This window comes from Athene noctua, chromosome 23 (assembly GCF_965140245.1).
Source record: "Athene noctua chromosome 23, bAthNoc1.hap1.1, whole genome shotgun sequence".
In the NCBI taxonomy this organism is placed as follows: Eukaryota; Metazoa; Chordata; class Aves; order Strigiformes; family Strigidae; genus Athene; species Athene noctua.
In genome coordinates this window covers 4,411,661-4,430,590 of record NC_134059.1, presented here as the reverse complement: position 1 = coordinate 4,430,590, position 18,930 = coordinate 4,411,661, and the positions used below count along the sequence as shown (strand labels likewise).

Here is an 18,930-nt window from a genome sequence, read left to right as displayed (position 1 = left end):
GAATATTTTATTATCCTTTGTGAACAACTTAATGCACTTCAAACCATTGTTCTGGTGGTTAGGACCAAAATTGAGGATTGATCTCACAGGGAAGCTGTCAAGCTGAAAATGCTTCATTTAAATTAGTGTCCCTTCTAGTCCTACCAGCAACAGCTGACTTTGATAATACTGAAATAATTAGCTTTTTTTTTTAAATTGGATTTTTTTCCATTGATGCTGCCTGCCTCTGTGTGTGTGTTCTAATTATACAAAGCGTCTCCCAAATTAGCCCGCGACACTGGACTGGCCGGCGGGTGACTGTTAGGGACTGGCGGCACGGGGTCACCCATGGCTTTGCGGCTCGGTGGCAGCAAGGGGATGGGGACCCCCCACCATCCTGCCGGGGGACTGGGGCTGTGCACCTGCATCCCGGGGAGCTGCAGCCTGGGCACCTCGATGAGCCCCGGCTCTGGCTGTGTCTTGCACAGCAAAGTGCTGTGACTTTATCCCTTGGAAATTCAGTTCCTCCTCATTGGAGCTGCCAAAGCTGGACTCCACCAGACCTTGTTTTTGGGGTACACGCGGCCCCAGTGCCAGCGTGGGGGCTGAGCATGGCAGGATTAATCCTGCGGAGCCACTTTTCCCTCCGTCAGCTGAAAAGCCGATGCGTTTCAGGAATGAAGAGCCTCCACTGAACCACCTCCACTTTTCCCAGCTGTTTCACAACAGGCAGCAGCTTTGCCTTCATGTCCCTGCCTGTGTCCCCCACCCCGTCCTCGTCAGGGTGGCTGGGTGCCACTCTGCTCCCTGCCTGCAATTAATACAGCATCCTCTAATGAGGGGACAAAGCTGTCCCCACTCCCCTCCTTGCCTTCAGCACCAACACCAGTAGATAAGAGCAGGTTGTTGTAAGGCAGGAGGGTTGTGCAGGGGTTTGGATGGAATGACCTGTGAAGTCCGGGTGCTTTTTCTTGCCTTAGTGCTGCCCGCAGCCTGCGGTGAATCACGGGCACCCTTGTTTCACCTCCAAAATCCCTGGGGAGCAGCAGGGTGATAGGAAGGCAATGAGCCCTGGGTCACGTGTAGAGGTGGAAGATGCTGCAGGATGTTCCAAAGATGTGTCCAGAGAAGGGCAACGGAGCTGGGGCAGGGTCTGGAGCACAGGTCTGCTGGGGAGCGGCTGGGGGAACTGGGGGGGTTCAGTCTGGAGAAGAGGAGGCTGAGGGGAGACCTCCTGGCCCTCTGCAACTCCCTGCCAGGAGGGGGCAGAGAGGGGGGATGAGTCTCTGGAGCCAAGGAGCCAGCGCCAGGCCCCGAGGGAATGGCCTCAAGCTGCCCAGGGCAGGGTCAGGCTGGCTCTGAGGAAGGATTTCTGTGCAGAAGGGGCTGTTGGGCGTTGGAATGGGCTGCCCAGGGCAGGGGGGAGTCCCCGGGATCCCTGGAGGGGTTGAAGAGTCGGGCTGAGCCAGCGCTGAGGGATCTGGGGGAGTTGGGAACGGTCAGGGGGAGGGTCATGGTGGCACTGGAGGAGCTTCAGGGGCTTTTCCAACCGAGATGACTCTGTGATTCTGTGAGATCACCAAGGTTAATGCCTCACCCCCGCTGGCCCTCACGCTTTGCATCTGAGATGTTTATTAATTTGGGGCTCCGTGACCTCGTTACGGCTGCATGAAAAGCCAAGGGCAGTTTCAGTGGGTCCTACAGGGAGGTTGGGAGAGGAGAATTTGGGTGGACATTTTGGTGGTGTGGGGACACCAGGGGTAGCATGGGGACATCTGGGTGGGTTTAAACACCGGTCCCTCACCCCGGCTGCTCTGTCCCCTTTCCATGCAGAGACATGTGCTGTGAACAACGGAGGCTGCGACAGCAAGTGTCACGACGCGGCCACGGGTGTGCACTGCAGCTGCCCCATGGGCTTCATGCTCCAGCCCGACAGGAAGACATGCAAAGGTAGGTGGGTGCAAGCGGGGCCGGAGGGCTCACTGCTCACCCTTGGGTGCCTCAGGCCCCCCCCTCCTGTCCTCAGTGCCCTTACAAAAGGCTCAGTTTTAGCTCGGCTCGATGCTGCCCACAGCGTTTGCTTGCTTGGTGTCTGCATCCGTGGGGTGGGGATGGGGATCAGCCCCAGGCATGGGAACTCGGCTGCCTTGCTAAAGGCACACGGTCAGCCTCGCTCCCCTGGGAAGCCTATGGGGAGGAGAAAACGGGGGTCAGGTCAAGTCAGAGGCGATGGCATGTGGGGCTGGAGGGTCCAGTCCTGCCTCACTGCACCCCGCTGCCTCAGTTTCCCCATGGGTAGGGGTGGGGCGTTCTGGAAATCCACAGCCACTCTGGCAAATTGAGATGCACGAGTCCCTCTGTGGTGACTGTCCAGCTGGGTCCAAGCACTTTGTCCCACTCGGGGAGGACACCACAGGACACCACACGTCTCTGCACGCTGCCACCGACATCCCCACCCACCTGCCTCTACAAGGGAAGAGGTCCAGACGGGTTGTTACCCCAGCCACCCCAAACCTGCCCCCCACCGCAGGCAGGGGGACGCCGTGACCCCGGGACTGCCCGGCGCCTGTGTTGTGTCTTTCAGCAGCTCTGGGAACTTGACCCCGGTTGAAAGGAAAAGCCCGTCCCGCTGCCGGCTGCCTGTCTACCTGCTGACTGCTTCCAGAAACCCCCCTGCCCCTGTTATTTTATCAGAGCATCCCACACACACACACACTTCTCCAATTCTGCAGTTTCCAGGAACGTGCAATAACCCAGAGCCACGTCTCCTGTGTCTGGGGGTTTTATTACGGCTGCGGGCTGGTTTACAGCTCGCTCCCTCGCAGTCGTAAAAAGAAAGCCCCAGCCCTAGAGAGGCAGAGCTGCTGCCCCAGCGCTGGCGGCTGGGGGATGGAGGGACAGGGAAGGCAACTGCCTCTTCCTGGTCTCCTTCCATTTTACAGGTCATTTCCTAGCAGTAAATTTTGTGATTAGAGGAAAAAGGGAAAAAAAACAACCAAACAAACAACAAAACCCACAAAAAAACCAAGTCTCAGCTTCATTCCAGGTTGTTGAGGCTCTTTGTAGTTATTGTACATCATCATTTTTAGCTTTGTTTATGACAGGAAGGAGACGGCAAGCAGAGAGGTGAAGGTTGAAAAGTATTTATTTTGTTGAGCGGCTGTTTTTGAAGGAGAGGGTTTCCCCTCCTGGTTTGCTCTTTCTTCCTGCTGCTCCTGGTCCCCAAAAGTAGCCCCCAGCCCAAACCTGTGACTCTGCAGACTGGAGCTGCGAGGCCCTTTCAGAGACCGTGACTCCTGGCTTTGCTCTGGGGGATGCTGAGACCTTCAGAAATTAAATGTTTGACACAACTTCCAAGGGGAGCCGAGCCCAGGAGCTCCGGCCTTCCCCAGTGTCCCCATTCGGCTCCCCAAATGCACCCAGATAAAACCAGCAGCCACATTCCCCCAGTGGCCGTCAGAGCTCAAAGTGTTTCCTCCCTTCACTGGTTCCTGGTGGGGCCGGGGGGTCTGGAGGGGAGGACCCCGCTCTCCCAGCCCAGCATCCCACCGGGGTGTGACACGTGTCCCTTGTCCCCTCCCAGACATCGACGAGTGCCGGCTCAACAACGGCGGCTGCGACCACATCTGCAGGAACACGGTGGGCAGCTTCGAGTGCAGCTGCAAGAAGGGCTACAAGCTGCTCATCAACGAGAGGAACTGCCAAGGTAAGGGGCGGCGGGACCCCGCACCCTGCTCTGCCCAGGGCCATCGCCTCCCCCAGCCCGCCGGTGTTTCTCAGCCCTCCCACAGCTGCTGCTGGAGGAGTGCTGGCCCGGTTACTCATTCCTCTTTGCTTTCCTCTGGATCGCCTACATCCTTCGGGGGATTAGTGTTGGATTTGGGTTCTGGTCTGGGGTTTAGCCCTTTAATCTGCAGAGCTGGGCTGCCGTCCCAGCCCTGCTCCCGAGTTGGGGATTTCTGGGCTCTTCTCGGGGCAGAGTTAAAGCCAGCAATTAGATAGATGCCAGGTGAAATCCTCCAGCCTTAGTCAGGGCTGGGATTACGGTCATATCGCTCCCTGCAGCCTCGTGGGCTGGGATGCAGCTCTGCCCGGGCACAGGGAGCTCTGCCCCCCACCAGCGAGCACACCCCCAGCCCAGGGCTGCCAGGGGACCCGGGACCCCAGCAGCTCCTGGCACCTCTGGGCTTCTCCCAAACTTCTCCGTTTTACCTCACAAAGTTTTTGCTAGCGATCCCGCAGCAGCACAACTGTAGCTCCCTGCTAAAGCAGATGCACTGACACACCAGCTGCTTCCTTCCCTCGCTCGAGTGCCGCCGTTTTCCTGGGCTGGGTGACGGGAAGAGCAGCGGGATATCTCCTGCATTGCCTCTCCCCCTCCGCCAGCCGCCCTGCAGCAGGGGCTGGATCATGCCCTGCTCGGGGACACACTGTTTTTGCAAGCTGTCAAGGCAGAACAAGGATTTCAGGGGCTTTTGCAAAAAGATTCTTTCTTCTTCCATCTGTTGGAGGGCAGGAGGGGAGGGGGAAGATGCATCCTGCTTGTTCCAGAGGGAACTGGCTGCTCCATGCTGCTTTTCCCACCTTTTTCTCCCTCTCCCAACATCCCACCTAAACCCAGTGGGTTTAAATGACCCATCAAGTTGCTGGGACATCCCGGGGGGAGCACGGGGCTCTGCCCCCCCCAGCCCACAGCCGAGGCCAGCACCATGGGTGTGCGTGAGCCCAAGTGTTGCCTCCCAAAAGCGTGCGGCCAGGGAAGGAGGGGGCTGGTGTTCTTCAGGGCTGCGACCGCTTTCATCTCCATCCAGGTTCTGTGCTCTTGGGAGTTTGACGCGAGCGCGGCAATTAACTTAATGAAGCCAATGAAATGATGCTCAAACGTGCCAGGTTGGGTTCACTCGCCCAGCCAGGGCCTCCCTGCCCCGGCAATGTGCCCCGCGGGGCCGAGCAGACATCGCTGGCACCGTCCCCGAGGCAGGACCTGCCTGCACAGCATCCCTCCCTGGCACGGCACAGAGCCCTGGCCGGGCAGCAGCCAGGGGCTCTCACAGCCGCCCCGTGCCAAGGACACAGTGCTGGCTCCGTTTGAGGTGCAGAGGAGCTGCAGTAGCTTGGGGTGGGGGGATGCTGGTGCAGTGGGCTGCTGCTCCTGTGTAGAAGCAGCTGGAGTGGACAAGGAGGGAGCAGGTAGGGTGGGAGAGCAAGGTCCTGGACCATCCCGGTGCTGAGTCCCAGAGCATCCTGGTGCAGTATCCCACAGCATCCCAATGCAGCCCCCAGCTTGCTGGAGCAATTGGAGCCGTCAGGGGACAGCCCTTGTGCCCAGGGCTGCCCCTCCACCATGTCAACCCTCACCTCTCCCCATTGCCTTTCCTGCAGACATCGACGAGTGCTCCTTTGACCGGACCTGCGACCACCTCTGCATCAACACCCCTGGCAGCTTCCAGTGCCTCTGCAACAAGGGCTACACGCTGTACGGGCTCACCCACTGCGGAGGTAGGGCTGGCTGGGTGCTGGCAGGAGCAGCCCATCACCCTGCCAGGTTCAGGTCCCAGGGAGGCACATGGGGCACCCAGGGATGGGGCAGCCCCATGGCACAATTGCTGTGGGACCCCTGGGGATGCCGCTCACCCCAAGGGCCTACGGGGAGGGTCGGTTCCCCACGTACTCCGAGCTGGGGCCAGGCAGGGAGGGGGCTCAGAGCCAGACGCTGGTGTCTGCAACTTCAAACAGAGCGACAGGAACAATTTGCGACTTGTCTGCAGCGGGAGAGAGGGAGAAATCCCCGACGTTTTTGGCAGGGAGCTAGGACAGGGTGGGAAGGGAAACATCAAAAGGGTTTGATTTAAGTTTCACAAGGCAGATAGCTCCCAAGGGCGGGGGCGTGCGGCGCCCCGGGAAGCGGGGAGGCAGATGAAACACACTTTGGCGGGGGTTGCTGGAGCGTGTCGCGGCAGCGGTGCCGTCGGCCCGGCGAGACAGCGGCACGAGGCTGGGTGCTGCGGCACTGCCTGGACGGCGAGGGCGGGCGACCCTCCTCATGCTCCCAAAATACGCAGCCACCGTGAGCCAGCGCGGCCCCCGGGATGCTCTCGGTAGGACCCCGCAGCAGAGGGATTGCTGGCTCCCACCGATGCTCCCAAGAAGTTTGGGGGGCAGCTCCATCCCTGGCCGCTCCCCACCTCCGGCCCTGTTTCATGCTAGACCTGGAGGACCGACCCCCTGTTTCAGGCTGGGGCGGAGGGTCCCCACGGCGGGGAGAGGGGCCGGGGCTGCCGAGCAGCTGCCTTTTGAATTCGGCTGCTAAGTGCTTCCATGTCAGCTCCGTCTGCTGCCCCCCGCAGCTCCCCAGCCCGCCGCAGGGCCCGGGCCGGGCTCAGCCTGGGTGGGCTGCACCCGTCACCGCCCGGCCCTTGGGGGCACCGAGAGTCGGGGTTTCCCTCGTTCCCCATTTCCAGCTGGGCACCGGGCGTGCGATTTATCCGTCCAAAATCACAACCCTGAGACAACGCAGAGATTCAGTGTCAGAGCTGGGGGGGGGGTGTCTCACTGCCCCTCGCCCACCACCTCTCCCTCCTTCCCCACAGATGTTGATGAGTGCAGCATCAACCGGGGGGGCTGCAAATTTGGCTGCATCAACACGCCCGGCAGCTACCAGTGTACCTGTCCCGCCGGCTGCAAGCTGCACTGGAACAAAAAGGACTGTATAGGTATGGGGGGGCAGGACACATCACGGCTGGGGATGCTCCCGATGCCCCGTGGCCCCTCCATCACCTGGGGCTGTTGGGATTAAGGTCAGGGTGGGGGGAGCACGGGGGTTTTGGGTTGTCCCTGTGGTCTGGGACAGGCTTTCAGTTGGGCCCCCATGGCCATCTCGTGGGTCTGGATGGGAAGTGCCATAACGTGTTGCCAGAGGGCTGCCCTTGGTCATTTTGTTGCTTTTTTGACCATGCTTGGGGCTGGCCATGAGCTTTTACACTGGAAAATGTCCCTAAAGGAGCTGTTTTCATGGCCCCGGCTGTGCCCTGGTACCCAACTGCCTCCCTGTCATTGGGGACAGGCTACCCCCCCTAAAAAAATTGAAATGCCAGCAGTCACATCTCACATCCCCAAGGAGGAGCTGGGGGGGGTGGGATGCTGATCCATGCTCTGGCACCCTCTTGTCCCTGGTGAATCCCCCCCTGACCTGGGAGGGCGCAGGGGTCCCTCGCAGGTCCCCAGGCTGTGTCAGCCACGGACATCCCCACTTGTCATCACCAGCTGGCGCGTGTCCCTCAGAGCTGGTGAAATGCCTGCCAGGTTCGGTGCCACCGCGGGCCACCCTCACCTGCAACAAGACGGGCAAGAAGGACAGCTGTGCCCTCACCTGCGCCTCCAGGGCCCGCTTTCTGCCAGGTACGGCCACCAGTGCCACCGCCAGCACAGGCAGAGGGGTCCCTGTCTCCCTGCATGGCCCAAACATGGTGGGGGAGAGGAGTGGAAAGGTCCCTGGCGCAGGATCCCCATGGAGGGGTGCTGGGCATCATCCCCCCTCGGCGCAGCCATGCCTCCCTGCATCACCCCAGCAGAGCATCGTGGGGATCGGGCGCCACTCCGGCATCCCCTGAGTGCTATTCCTCCCTCCCACAGAGTCGGACAGCAGCTACACGGTGAGCTGTGGGACGCCCGTCCTGCGGCAGGGTGGCCAGCAGAGACCCTCCAACAGCAGCCAGCAGTGCCTCGGTAAGGGGGTCCCGGGGTCCTGCCGCCGCCAGCTGGGTGCCCTGCGCTGGGGTTGTTGAGCACCCGCCTTTTCTTTTAGAGACTGTTGCTGCGCCAATCAAGCAAAAGGCTTCCTTCAAGATCAAGGATGCCAAATGTCACCTGCACCCGCGGGCCAAGGGCAAGCAGGATGAGGCCGGGAAGGCTGGGGCACAAGGTGAGGCATGATGGCAGGAGAGTGGTGGGGATGCCCATCTCCCCAGGAGGGACAGGGTGCTGACTTGTCCCTCCCGCATGCAGGTGGTTTGGCACCCTGCTCCGACTGCCAGGTCGCCTTCGTCAACCTTAAGTGTGACTCGTCCAAGAAGGGGAAGGGCCGTCGGGCTCGCAACTCCTCTAACAAGGAGGTGACACGCATCACGCTGGAGTTCGAGGCAGAGATCAAGCCGGAGGAGATCACAGGTGGGTGCAGGCAGGGGTGGTGGGACCAGGGGGATGGTGGTGGGACCAGGGGGATGGTGGTGGGACCAGCGGGATGATGGTGGGACCAGCGGGATGGTGGTGAGACCAGGGGGTTGGTGATGGGACCAGGGGGATGGTGGTGGGACCAGGAGAATGGTGCCATCCCCGTGCAGCAAGAACTGAACCAGTGTTCATCCCACACCAGACTGGGATGTGCTGGGCACATGCAGCAACCAACCACTGGGGAGATGGTTTCAATCCTGCTGGGTTTCCCTCTCCATCTCTCCCTTCTTACTCCATCCCTGTTTACCCCTGCACCCCCATTCCCCCCTGCACCCCCAGCCAGCTGCAACCTGCACTGCCTGCGACAGAGAGTGGAGAAAAAGCTGAAATCGGCCATCAAAGCCCTGAAGAAATCCATCAACCAGGAGCGGTTCCTGCTCCGCTTCGCGGGGATGGAGTACGAGGTGGCGAGGAAGCTGAGCGTGGCCCCGGAGCGGCAGGAGAGCTGCGGGCCCGGCCAGCAGCGCCTGGGTGGCAAGTGTGGTAAGGAGCATCGTAGGGTGCCTGGGGTGGGGGACCAGCCGTGTCCCCCCCGGCGGTGACAGCCCCCCGCCCCGCATCACTGACGTCCCCCCCCGGCTCTCAGTCAGCTGCTCGCAGGGAACGTATTACCACGGGCAGACGGAGCAGTGCGTGCCCTGCCCCGCCGGCACCTACCAGGAGAAGGAAGGGCAGCTCTCCTGCGACCTGTGTCCCCGCGGGGACGCGTTCGGACCGGTGGGAGCCACCAACATCACCGGCTGCACGGGTAAGGGGGGTATGGGGGGGGGCTGGGAGGCACTCGGGCTTGTCCAGGGCTGCAACCTCAACCATCAGCCCTCAGCCCCCATCCAGAAGAGGGGAAAGCCCTGAGCATCCCCAGAAGTTGTGGGTTTGGGGGTTTATCATTTCGAGGGGACTTGCTCTGGATATAGTGATGCTGCCAAGGCTGGGGGGGCGGGGGGAGAGGAGCCGGGCACAGGGCGGGAGAGCCCTGGGCGTTCGGGGTGCCAGGACTGAGCAGTGCCTGTGCCCGCAGGTCAGTGTCCCCCCGGCCAGCACTCGGCCGATGGCTTCAAGCCCTGCCAGCCGTGTCCCCGTGGGTCCTACCAGCCCGAGGTGGGGCGGGCGCTCTGCTTCCCCTGCGGCGGGGGGCTGACCACCCGCCACGAAGGAGCCCTCTCCTTCCAAGATTGTGACACCAAAGGTAGGTCAGAGCCGGTCCCTGGCAAGGTGGGGGCACCCAACAGGGGCCGTGCCGGTGGCTGACGCAGCCCCCTTTCCTCTCTGATCCCCCCCCCAGTTCAGTGCTCCCCTGGGCACTACTACAACACAAGTGTCCACCGCTGCATCCGCTGCGCCGTGGGCACCTACCAGCCCGATTTTCGGCAGAATTATTGCATCTCCTGTCCTGGCAACACCACCACCGACTTCGACGGCTCCACCTCCGTGTCCCAGTGCAAAAGTAGGCGAGCTGGGGTCTGATGGAGGCGGGGGGACAGGCATGGCATGAACTGGGATCCTCAAAATTATTTAAAAATCTCTTAGAGTTTGGGGTCATCTCTGTGCGTTACGCGTGCAGGCAGGCCAGGGGGCTGGACGGAGCAGTGCTAATAGAGCACTTCCCCCCTTGCCCAGTAAACTCCCACCCTCCCAGTGCTCATTGCACTGGTTCCCAGTTGAACTGGCTCTCCATACCTTGCAGACCGGCAGTGCGGGGGGGAGCTGGGCGAGTACACAGGCTACATCGAGTCCCCCAACTATCCGGGGAATTACCCCGCCAACGTGGAGTGTACCTGGAACATCAACCCCCCGCCCAAGCGCAAGATCCTCATCGTGGTGCCAGAGATCTTCCTCCCCTCCGAGGATGAGTGCGGCGACGTCTTGGTCATGCGGAAAAACTGTAGGTAACCGAGCGCGCCGTGGTGCTCAGGGGAGAGGCTGGCGGAGGAAGAGGCTGGGGTTTGGCAGAGCTGCTTTGTGTGAAGGGAAAAAGCTGTATCCCCCAGCGGCAGGAGGGGATCGTAGGGAATTGGGTGAGCGGGGAGATCGGCACCGCCCCGCCACCCCAGTGACTTGCTGGATCAGGGGGACGTGCATGGGCTGAGCGTGGGCTGGGTTGTACACCCAGGTCTCAGCACTCCTTTTTGGGGGTCAAAAGCCCCATTTGGAGCTTTCCAGAGCAAGGAAGGAATAACAACGTCCCTGGTATGCAACGTGAGGGTTGAGGGGGGCTCAGCCTTGCTGAACATGGACAATCCCCACCCTTGGTGCCCCCTTTGCCCTGAGCATTTAAGCATGGTAAACCTGGAGGTAGCTCTGCCGATGGGCCCCTGGCTTCACGTGGCCCCTCGCCGTTCCCCCGCAGCCTCCCCGTCCTCCATCACCACCTACGAGACGTGCCAGACCTACGAGAGGCCCATCGCCTTCACCGCCCGCTCTCGGAAACTGTGGATCAACTTCAAAACCAGCGAAGCCAACAGTGCCCGGGGCTTCCAGATCCCCTACGTCACCTATGATGGTGAGCACAGGGACGGGGGGACACCATGCCAGCGTGCCGGTGCCCCCGTGCCCAGTTTGGTACCTGGGTCACCCCCAATTCACCTCTCCCATGTGTGTGGGGGGAGCGGACTCAGGGATGGGGACCAGAGGTTTGGGAACAAGTGACAGCTCGTGCCCTGACGGTGTTTCTCGGTTGGTGTTGCAGAGGACTATGAGCAGCTGGTGGAGGACATCGTGCGGGACGGGAGGCTCTACGCCTCCGAAAACCACCAGGAGATCCTCAAGGTGAGAGTGTCCCCACCAGATCCTCGCTGCCTGGGGCTCAGGGGGGTGCCAGTGTGCAGGAGCATCCTTCTCTTCGGGTGTACCCCCAGGCTGTGCCCATGGCTTTGGTTTGGAGCAGGGCAGGGGGAGCACAGGGTGGGATGGTGATTTTCCCCCCCCCCTACCTCTGGCTTGGCATCCCTGCAGGACAAGAAGCTCATCAAAGCTTTCTTCGACGTGCTGGCGCACCCCCAGAACTACTTCAAGTACACGGAGAAACACAAGGAGATGCTGCCCCGCTCCTTCATCAAACTCCTCCGCTCCAAAGTCTCCAGCTTCCTCCGGCCTTACAAATAGCCCCCCCATGCCCCCGCCGCCCCCGGGCCGCCCCGCAGCCAAGGAAACCCTCTTCTCCCTTCCTTCTCCTTTCCGATTTTCTCCTTCCTCCACTCGGCTCCAGCAGGACCACCACCCCTCACTCCGCAGACGTCCCCCCGCGATTTCTCCGTTGCTCCCCGCAGAGCTGTGCCCCCGGCCGGGGCGGGGGGAGGATGCTCCAGTCTCATCCAGTCACCAGCGAAGCCGTTCCTCTCTTCTGACGCAGCTTCTTCGTTTTAGGAAACCGAAGCACTGGTCCTTTCGCCACCTTCTGCCCTCCCTTTGGTTTCCTTTACCCAGGTCTGTCCCCATTCCCTGGTGCCACCAGCAGCCTGGGACATCGAGGGGGGGGGGATTATCATCCAGCCCACTGGGCTGGCGCCGGCTGCAGCCCCACCGAGCCCTTTCGCAGAGGAGTGCAAGAAGGTAACGCTGCATTTATCGCAGCGCCTGGGTCGTGTGTGTTGGCATCGCTTTGCAGAGATTGGGGGAAAAGAATTTTAAAAAGCATACTTGATTAAAAAGAAAATTTAAAGGAGAGATCGGCACAGCACGCCAGCAAACGGCAACCATGGTGGCTCCTGTGGCCGTCCCGCCAGAGAGCCGCGCTGGCGCTGGGAGGAAAGCACAGCCAAGCCACGTTCCCGGAGAACAATGTCTGGCTGCATGGGAGAAAACAGGGAGCAAAGGAGAAGGACTTTCAGCCGGGTTCGTTTTGGTTTTTTTGTTGTTTGGTTTTTTTTTTGTTTGTTTTCCCCCACCCCAGACACTTGTGCCAAGAAACCAGACTTTCTTACAAGCTCTGCCAAAGAGTAACTCGGAAAAGCAAGCTTTGTGAAGAGCAGGAGTAAATGTTTGTGCACTAGGATATCCTCCTTTCTACCTTTTTCATATGTATTAAGTGCAATCATTTGAGTCTTCTTTATATTATTTAGAGGGAAGTGTTGTTTGTTTGTTGTTTTTTTTTCTACTAGAAACGACAATATTTATACCTGCCTGAGAAATGAGAATGTGCGTTTGTAACAAAAACCACCCCCCCCCAAAGCAAACCCAGCTGACAGGCGGGATGCCGTCTTCAGGCCTTGCAACCTTTTCTGCAGGGTTTGTCCCTGATAAAAACCTGTTTGGGGAGGGGAGATGGTGCCTCTCCTGCTCAGTGTGGGATGGGGTGAGTTTTTGCAGGGGTTTCGAAGCATCTTGGTCCACCCACAGGGTGGCTGTGAGGTTTTGGGCTGATCTGCCGTGGTTTGAGGGTTGTTCAAGCCCCGTTGCAAGGAGGATGCAAAGCTCAGCCATCACCTGCTTGTCACAAACCCTTTTGCCTCCCTGCAGGGGCTCTGGGACCAGCCGAGACCTGGTGGAGACTGGGGGCAGGTCCTGAGGCAGTGTCTGGGGAGGGCCACGCTGGCACAAGAGGGGAACTGCCCCTTCGCTTAGCCGCGAAATCCCCCCCCAGGTCTGGAGGTCCCTGGAGGGAGAGCCACCCCTCCCGGGCTCCGGGGGAGCTTTGTGCTTCCACGTCACTTCGGGTGTTTTTAGCTCCATCCCTCCGTGCGTGCTCATCCTGCTGGGATGCAGCAGGAGCTCCTTCCCAGGGAGCAAGGCACAGATTTCAGGGGGAACCCCATCCTGCCACCCCACCTGCCTTCCCCCAGCTTCACAGACAGCCTGGGCTGGGGACAGTGGCCGGGTGGATGTCACCGATGGGTTTGTCCCCCCAGCATCTTCACACAGCCAGACAGGACCCCCGAGGACAAGTGACCGCTGCCACCAGTCATCCCTCTTCCTCCTCCTCCTCAAACCTCACTCCCTTTCCAGCCCAGCCACCGACTCTCGGCTGTCACCTCCCCACGCCTTCATCCCCATCTTCATCCTCTCAAAGACCTGGAGCTGACAGGACTAAATGTGGCCAGCTTGCCTACAGCTTTCCTGTTGGCAGGTCCCCTCCCACCCCTGTCCCCGCTTATCTCTCACTGTCCCTTTGACCACATCTGGGGTGAGCCCTGCTCTTAATGAACCAATTATTTATTGCTCCGCACATCCCCCTGGGTCAGGCTTTGCCAAAACCAGGAGGCAGCTGCTCACCTGTGTTTTCCCTCCTCAACCCGTGCTGCCCCAGTGCCCCAAGAGCTTTTTCTGGGCTCTGTTAGAGGCTGCGGGCGGGGTGAGCGCTGGCGAAGGGGGCTGAGGTTTGTCCCCAGGATGCGTCAGTTGGAAAAGTCTGTCCTGATTCATCCCAGCTGTGGAGTTACCCCTCCTGCCGCCCGGCTCCCAGCCTGCTTGGAAGCTCAGCATCTGTGGGCTGAGCTGTTTGTCACTTGGTTGGTGTCTGAAAGCAGCTGCTTTGATGCACAAAAGCTGTTGTAGGGATTTGGAGGGGTTTGTTGGGGGTTTTATTTTATTACTCTGGGGCAGTCGCAGCAGAGCACTGACCGTTGAAAGGGTCTTTCATATTTAGAAGAAAAAAAAAAAAAAAAGAAACACAACAGCAAAAATAAAAACAACCCAGGAATGACTATTCCTGCTGCGGTGACCCTGGTGCGATGCAGCCACTCGTGCTCAGAGTTTATTAATTCTTTGTGATTTAATGGTGGGATTGCTGTCGCCGTGACCCTGTGGGGCACTGGGGCTCCCAGAGCCTCGGGGTGTCCTGGTGGTCGCTGCACCAACCACCTCCACTCCCCTACAGCAGTTTTGGAAGGGCAAGGTGGGCAGCACATCCTGTAACAGCCAGACACCTGGTAACATCTCCTTTCACAAATATCTCAAACAAACCCCCCCAAAAAAGTCCCCGGGGCCACCAGAACCACCCCACTGCAGTTCAGCCCCTCTTCACCCACATCTACAACTTGGAAAGGGTTTGAAAGGCTGAAAATTGCATCACTAGCCACCTCAGATGTATTGAATGTTTCGACACGGTGAACATAAGTAAGGGTCGTTGGGTTTTGGGGTTTTTTTTTCATGTTGGAATATTTATATCTGCCTTTTGCAGTGGGCCATGACTTTACCATCTCCAGCAAAAAAGATTAAAGTAATGAGAAAGATGTAGTTCATGAAGTTATTTGCACTTGATTAAAAGAAAAAAAAATGTATCTGAACTTTGTAAAAAGAAATGTTTGCATTTTGTATTGTCTTTTTTTAATTATTAAATGGAATTTCTTGGTGTTGTGTTGATCTTTCAGAAACTGGCTTTGACGCTTATTTTAAAGGTTTCTAACAGCAGGATCCAAAGCTATTTTCATTGTTTTGTTCCCTCGGATGCTAAGATGAGCTCTTTTCAAGGGCATAAGGTTTTTTTTTTTTCCCAAAAAGCTTAAATCCTACACATTTCCATAAGCTCGCCAATCATTACACAATGTATTTATTTATATATGTTAATTAGATGCAAAAGATCTCATTTTTAGCATAGAACATGGAGTTGGACAGGGACAGGCACAGAGGGAAGCAGTGGGGATGGAAAACAACTCTTCACCTTGGCCCCAACCCCCTTGCTGAGCTGCAGCTCCCTCCCCACACCTCCCAGTCCTGTAGCTGGGACCAGCTGGAAGCCACCCAAGTCCTCCTGAGCTGCTGCTGGGCAGGACCCCATGGCCCCAGCCACTGGGGGGGGGCGCAGCAGAAACCCCTAAAAGCGAGCATCCCCCAGCCTGCTCCCCCAGCACAGCATTACCAGGCTTCTTCCTTCCAAACCTCCCCTTAAATTTGCATCCCAATCAGCTCCACGCAGCACCCCGAGACCTTTCCTGCCACTCAGAAGCCAGCAGCATTTCAGCAAACCCTCCCCAAGCTGTTCTGGAGGAACACAATCACACACACAGCTGTTAAGGTGTCCTAAAAGTTTATTGCTGCCCCATCAGTAGAGGCGCTGGGGCTTCCCCATGGTGCTCTTGATGTACAAAGCACGAACGTTCTGCCAGTTCTTCTTCAGCAAGGACACCAGGAAGTTGATGGCCAGGTGGATGTTGTAGACGAGTTCATCCTCCGTCATCTTCACGTGACCGACGGCCACGGCCAGGCAGAGCACCTGGGGGACAAGGACAGCGGCGTGACTCACACGCGTTTTGTGGGGAAATCCAAGGTGACAGCTGACAGAACAGCCCCGTACAGATCTCAACTCATCAGGGCATCCAATCATCTCATGCTCTGTCAGCTGGATGTGACCTCTCCAGCTTATCGACGGGTGTTTTTTCCACAGAACTCGTATTTAGCACGTGGCTCCCATGAACACATCTGGGAGCACAGGGATGCCAGCTCTGACCAACACTCGCTTCCTCAGCGGGCCAAGTGGACTTGGAGAAGGCAGGGAGCTCCACTGCCTCCCGGAGATGGGGAAACTGGAAAGGACGTGCAACACGCTGCGCTGAACTGGGAGCAGACCTCTGGTTTAACTCCACTCCCACACCCTGCTCATTAGGCAGCGTTGGCATGTGCCCCACAAACCGCTAACCCGGCGCAGAACAGGACGATTAGCTCCAAACTTCACTGCTAAGCATGGCGCCAGCTTCACTTTTTGTTTTGGGCACCAGCCACCAGCCCTTTCTTTCCGCACATAACACACAGAGAGGCCAAGCCTCTGCCTGCCAGCCTTGCTGAGGAGCTTGTAAGTCGATGTTCCCCGCAGGCTGAAGACAAAAGGATTTACGAGCGAGCTGACAGGCTAAGTGTCAGGACATCGTTAGCTCAGTTACTTAAAATGCTCCAGCATTTGCAAACCATCACATTTGCTGTGTCCTCCCAGTTGTCATGCCCCCAGGCCCAGATCAGCTGGACTCCGAGGATGCACCTCCGCTAGCAGAGCTGCTAATTCTGAGTAATACCCATGAGTCACATTTAGACCACTAACACGAGATTAGAATGCCTAAACGGGGTTATTTTGGTTTTAGGGAGTCAGCTCGCCTTGACATCTCTTGACAGCAAGAGCAGATATCCGCAGAGCTGCTCCAAAGTTCACTTGCAGAGTCGAGTCCCAGACTCGCCTCTGGCAAAGCACAGCTGCGTGCCCAGACCCACGGGGGCACGCCTGGCCCGGGGCCCCGCCCTGCCAGTGTCACCCACTTACTGTAATTTACACTAATTATGACTGATTGTGCTCAGCAATGAAACATCAAGATTATCTCCTAATCATCTGCTGTAAGATCATTCAACCAGAAATAGATTACTCCTTCCCAGCCAGCAGCTGAGTGCTCCGGGTACCGTCTCCCTCTGCGCCGTCTTAGGAAGATGCTCGAGGGACACCTACAGCCCAGACCGGAGACTGCAGCCACATACAAGTGACCAACTGCCATAAATAACCCGCAGGTATGTAGCTGCCTTGGAGAGGAAAAGCCCTGCTTTACCTTCTTCATCTGAAATTTGATGGTAGATTTGACCTCATCAACCTTGGCCACCAGGTTCTCGTTGTGAGTGAGGAGAGAAGGGAATTTGCCAGCTTTGTTCAGACCTGGACCCAGGATTCGAGGAATTTGCTTGATCAAGGACTCAGAAGCCAGGAAGGCATCGTACTTCTTAGCTGTGAGGAAAGAACCAGTGTGGGCAAGGACAGACTCTCAGCTCCTACACAGAGCTTGAAACTCAGCTCAGCCGAGACCGCTGTTTCCCTCAACACACACAATTTGACATTCTCAGAGTCCTGCCTAGCTGAACCCAAGCTGTTTTTACTAATATTGTATTAGATATTACTCCTATCACAACAGCCAAGCCCACCAGCACCCAGCTTCACACCCTGACAGCACACTTGTTAGTATACACAGTTCAGCTCCCTGAAGAAAGTGGCATCTGAGCCAGGGGTGACTGACACTGAGCTCTGGGCTCTACCACAGCCCGTGCACATCTGGATGGATGGATCACCCATCTCAGGGAAGACTTAACAGCTGTGGCATCTTATGCCATTTCCTAATTGCATATGGTTCCATGGCTAATTATGGACCGAGCTGGAAGTTTTTCTTGTCTGACAAAGACATATATCAAAGTGACTTTGCAGGGAGGAAAGGATTTTATCTCTTACCAAGTCTAAATAAGCAAATTTCATCCTATTCATTAAAGTACTGCAGGATTAAGGCAAACTTTCACCTCCAGCTTTACTCAGCTTTTGTTGCACTCCAGCCCCCTGACGAGTAAAGTGAGGAACACCAGCTAAGGGCAAAACTTTCAGGTAGACAGTAATAATTTTCCTATATCCCTTCCTTTTGGAGGAGAGCAATCAACCTTACTCCTGGAGGGCTGACCCAGCAGGCCTTCTGCACTCTTAACAGGTTATTTGCTCTTCTGCATAGTTTCTATAGGGAATTCTGTACTCAGGCTGACTCTGGTCAGCTTTCTACTCCTTGCAGTTAACCATGACATGGAAATCTGAGCACTGGGAAAAGCCAGGGTACACAGAGCCCAACCAACACCACCACTCACCCAGCTTCTTCACCAGCTTCTTGTTTTTGTTGAGTTTCTTCAGAGCCTCTATGTCCATGTGAGGGATGTCAACCGCTTTAGCCTCATCGCAGTGCTGTTGGTCCCCCAGCAAGCAGACAGAGAACTTGGGCCGGGGAGTTGACTTCAGCCTGGGGACAGAAAGTCCGAATTATGACAAACCACCAGCGCCACACGCACTTCCACGGGAGCCATCACGGAGGTACCTTACCACAGCGCCTGGGAATCTTCCTCCACAGCTTCTAACCTGCCTTCTCCAGCAGGTCGGTGGGGAAAGCACAGGGGCGTCCCACACCTCCCCTCATGTTTTAAGACCCAGGGTAAGGGTCCGTCCAGCCGCACCCGCTTAGTTAGGAGTGGTCTGAACTACCCGAGCGGTTCAGCGCTGCCCCCTCCTGCTGCGGCAGCCGACTGGGCCCGACAGCAGCGGGGAGGGCGCAGGCCGAAGGCTGGGTGGGAGCAAGAAGATGCCGAACCTGACGGTGCCGGAGAACCGCTTGTCTTTCTGCGGGTCATAGTTCTTCAGGCTGATCTGCAGCTCCACCGTCTCCACAAACCTGAGGAAAGGGGAGAGGAAAGCGGCGCTGGGGAGAGCCCAGCCGGGCACGGGGAAACCCCGGCCGAGCGCCGGGGCCGGTGCCACGCCCGGGCCCGCCATGGCGCTGGGCTCTTACTTGCGCTTCTTGGTCTTGCTGCCCTGCAGCACCTCCTTCACCGCCTCGTACAGGGTGTCGCGGGAGACCTTGCTGCTGCGGGGGGGAAAGGCAACGCGGGCTCAGGGCTCACCCCGCCCGGGGCCTCCTGCGGGCCGCGGAGACGAGGGACGAGGTCCCCGAGCCCACCCCGGCCCATCCGCGCTCCCCTCCACACCCACCCCCCAACGACCGCCCGGGCGGCCCCTCGGATGGCGGCGGATGGCGCGGCGGGCCGGCACCCACCTCATGGCGGCGACCGGTCGCGATCGAGAGGGGAGGCGCCGCTCCCGGAACGGTATAAATAGGGGCGAGATCTCGCGAGACTCAGCCCCGCGGCGCCGTGGCGGGAGCGGCGGGGAGAGCTGCTCCGGCTTCCTGCGTGAGGGGCTCCCCGGGCGGAGCCCCTTGCTCTGGGAGCGGCTCTCCCTCCTGGGGTTTACCGCCGGAGAACCCGGGTGTTGAGTTCACGCCCGCAGAGACGCGC

The 18,930-nt window shown here is 58.3% G+C and overlaps 2 protein-coding genes across 2 annotated transcripts in view; one reads left to right on the top strand and one right to left on the bottom strand.

Annotated features, from left to right (window-relative positions):
• Window positions 1-12,291, top strand: part of SCUBE3 (signal peptide, CUB domain and EGF like domain containing 3) — a 37,017-nt gene extending 24,726 nt beyond the window's left edge. Inside the window, exons 7-22 of the mRNA XM_074925401.1 lie at window positions 1,813-1,929; window positions 3,563-3,685; window positions 5,362-5,478; window positions 6,570-6,692; window positions 7,261-7,377; window positions 7,612-7,704; window positions 7,784-7,900; window positions 7,984-8,145; window positions 8,488-8,691; window positions 8,795-8,956; window positions 9,227-9,394; window positions 9,491-9,652; window positions 9,893-10,090; window positions 10,556-10,708; window positions 10,895-10,974; window positions 11,161-12,291. Of these exons, the coding sequence (XP_074781502.1) occupies window positions 1,813-1,929; window positions 3,563-3,685; window positions 5,362-5,478; window positions 6,570-6,692; window positions 7,261-7,377; window positions 7,612-7,704; window positions 7,784-7,900; window positions 7,984-8,145; window positions 8,488-8,691; window positions 8,795-8,956; window positions 9,227-9,394; window positions 9,491-9,652; window positions 9,893-10,090; window positions 10,556-10,708; window positions 10,895-10,974; window positions 11,161-11,310 (2,246 nt within the window). The 3' untranslated portion in view covers window positions 11,311-12,291. The remainder of the gene's footprint in view (window positions 1-1,812; window positions 1,930-3,562; window positions 3,686-5,361; window positions 5,479-6,569; window positions 6,693-7,260; window positions 7,378-7,611; window positions 7,705-7,783; window positions 7,901-7,983; window positions 8,146-8,487; window positions 8,692-8,794; window positions 8,957-9,226; window positions 9,395-9,490; window positions 9,653-9,892; window positions 10,091-10,555; window positions 10,709-10,894; window positions 10,975-11,160) is intronic.
• A 2,861-nt stretch (window positions 12,292-15,152) lies between these two features.
• Window positions 15,153-18,903, bottom strand: RPL10A (ribosomal protein L10a). The gene is made up of 6 exons (XM_074925709.1): window positions 18,690-18,903; window positions 18,426-18,500; window positions 18,228-18,308; window positions 17,734-17,882; window positions 16,668-16,840; window positions 15,153-15,355 (listed from the first exon to the last, which is right to left on the bottom strand). The coding sequence occupies exons 1-6, from the start codon at window positions 18,692-18,694 to the stop codon at window positions 15,185-15,187; spliced, it is 654 nt and encodes a 217-aa protein (XP_074781810.1). The 5' UTR covers window positions 18,695-18,903; the 3' UTR covers window positions 15,153-15,184.
• Window positions 18,904-18,930: the final 27 nt, after the last annotated feature.

What these genes read in the sequence shown, in the direction of transcription:
- RPL10A (XM_074925709.1), bottom strand. An exon ending in GAAGCTGGTGAAGAAGCTGG is followed by an intron (nt 16,841 to 17,733) that starts GTGAGTGGTGGT and finishes CTTTCCTCACAG; the next exon opens with CTAAGAAGTACGATGCCTTC. An exon ending in TCAAATTTCAGATGAAGAAG is followed by an intron (nt 15,356 to 16,667) that starts GTAAAGCAGGGC and finishes CTTGTCCCCCAG; the next exon opens with GTGCTCTGCCTGGCCGTGGC.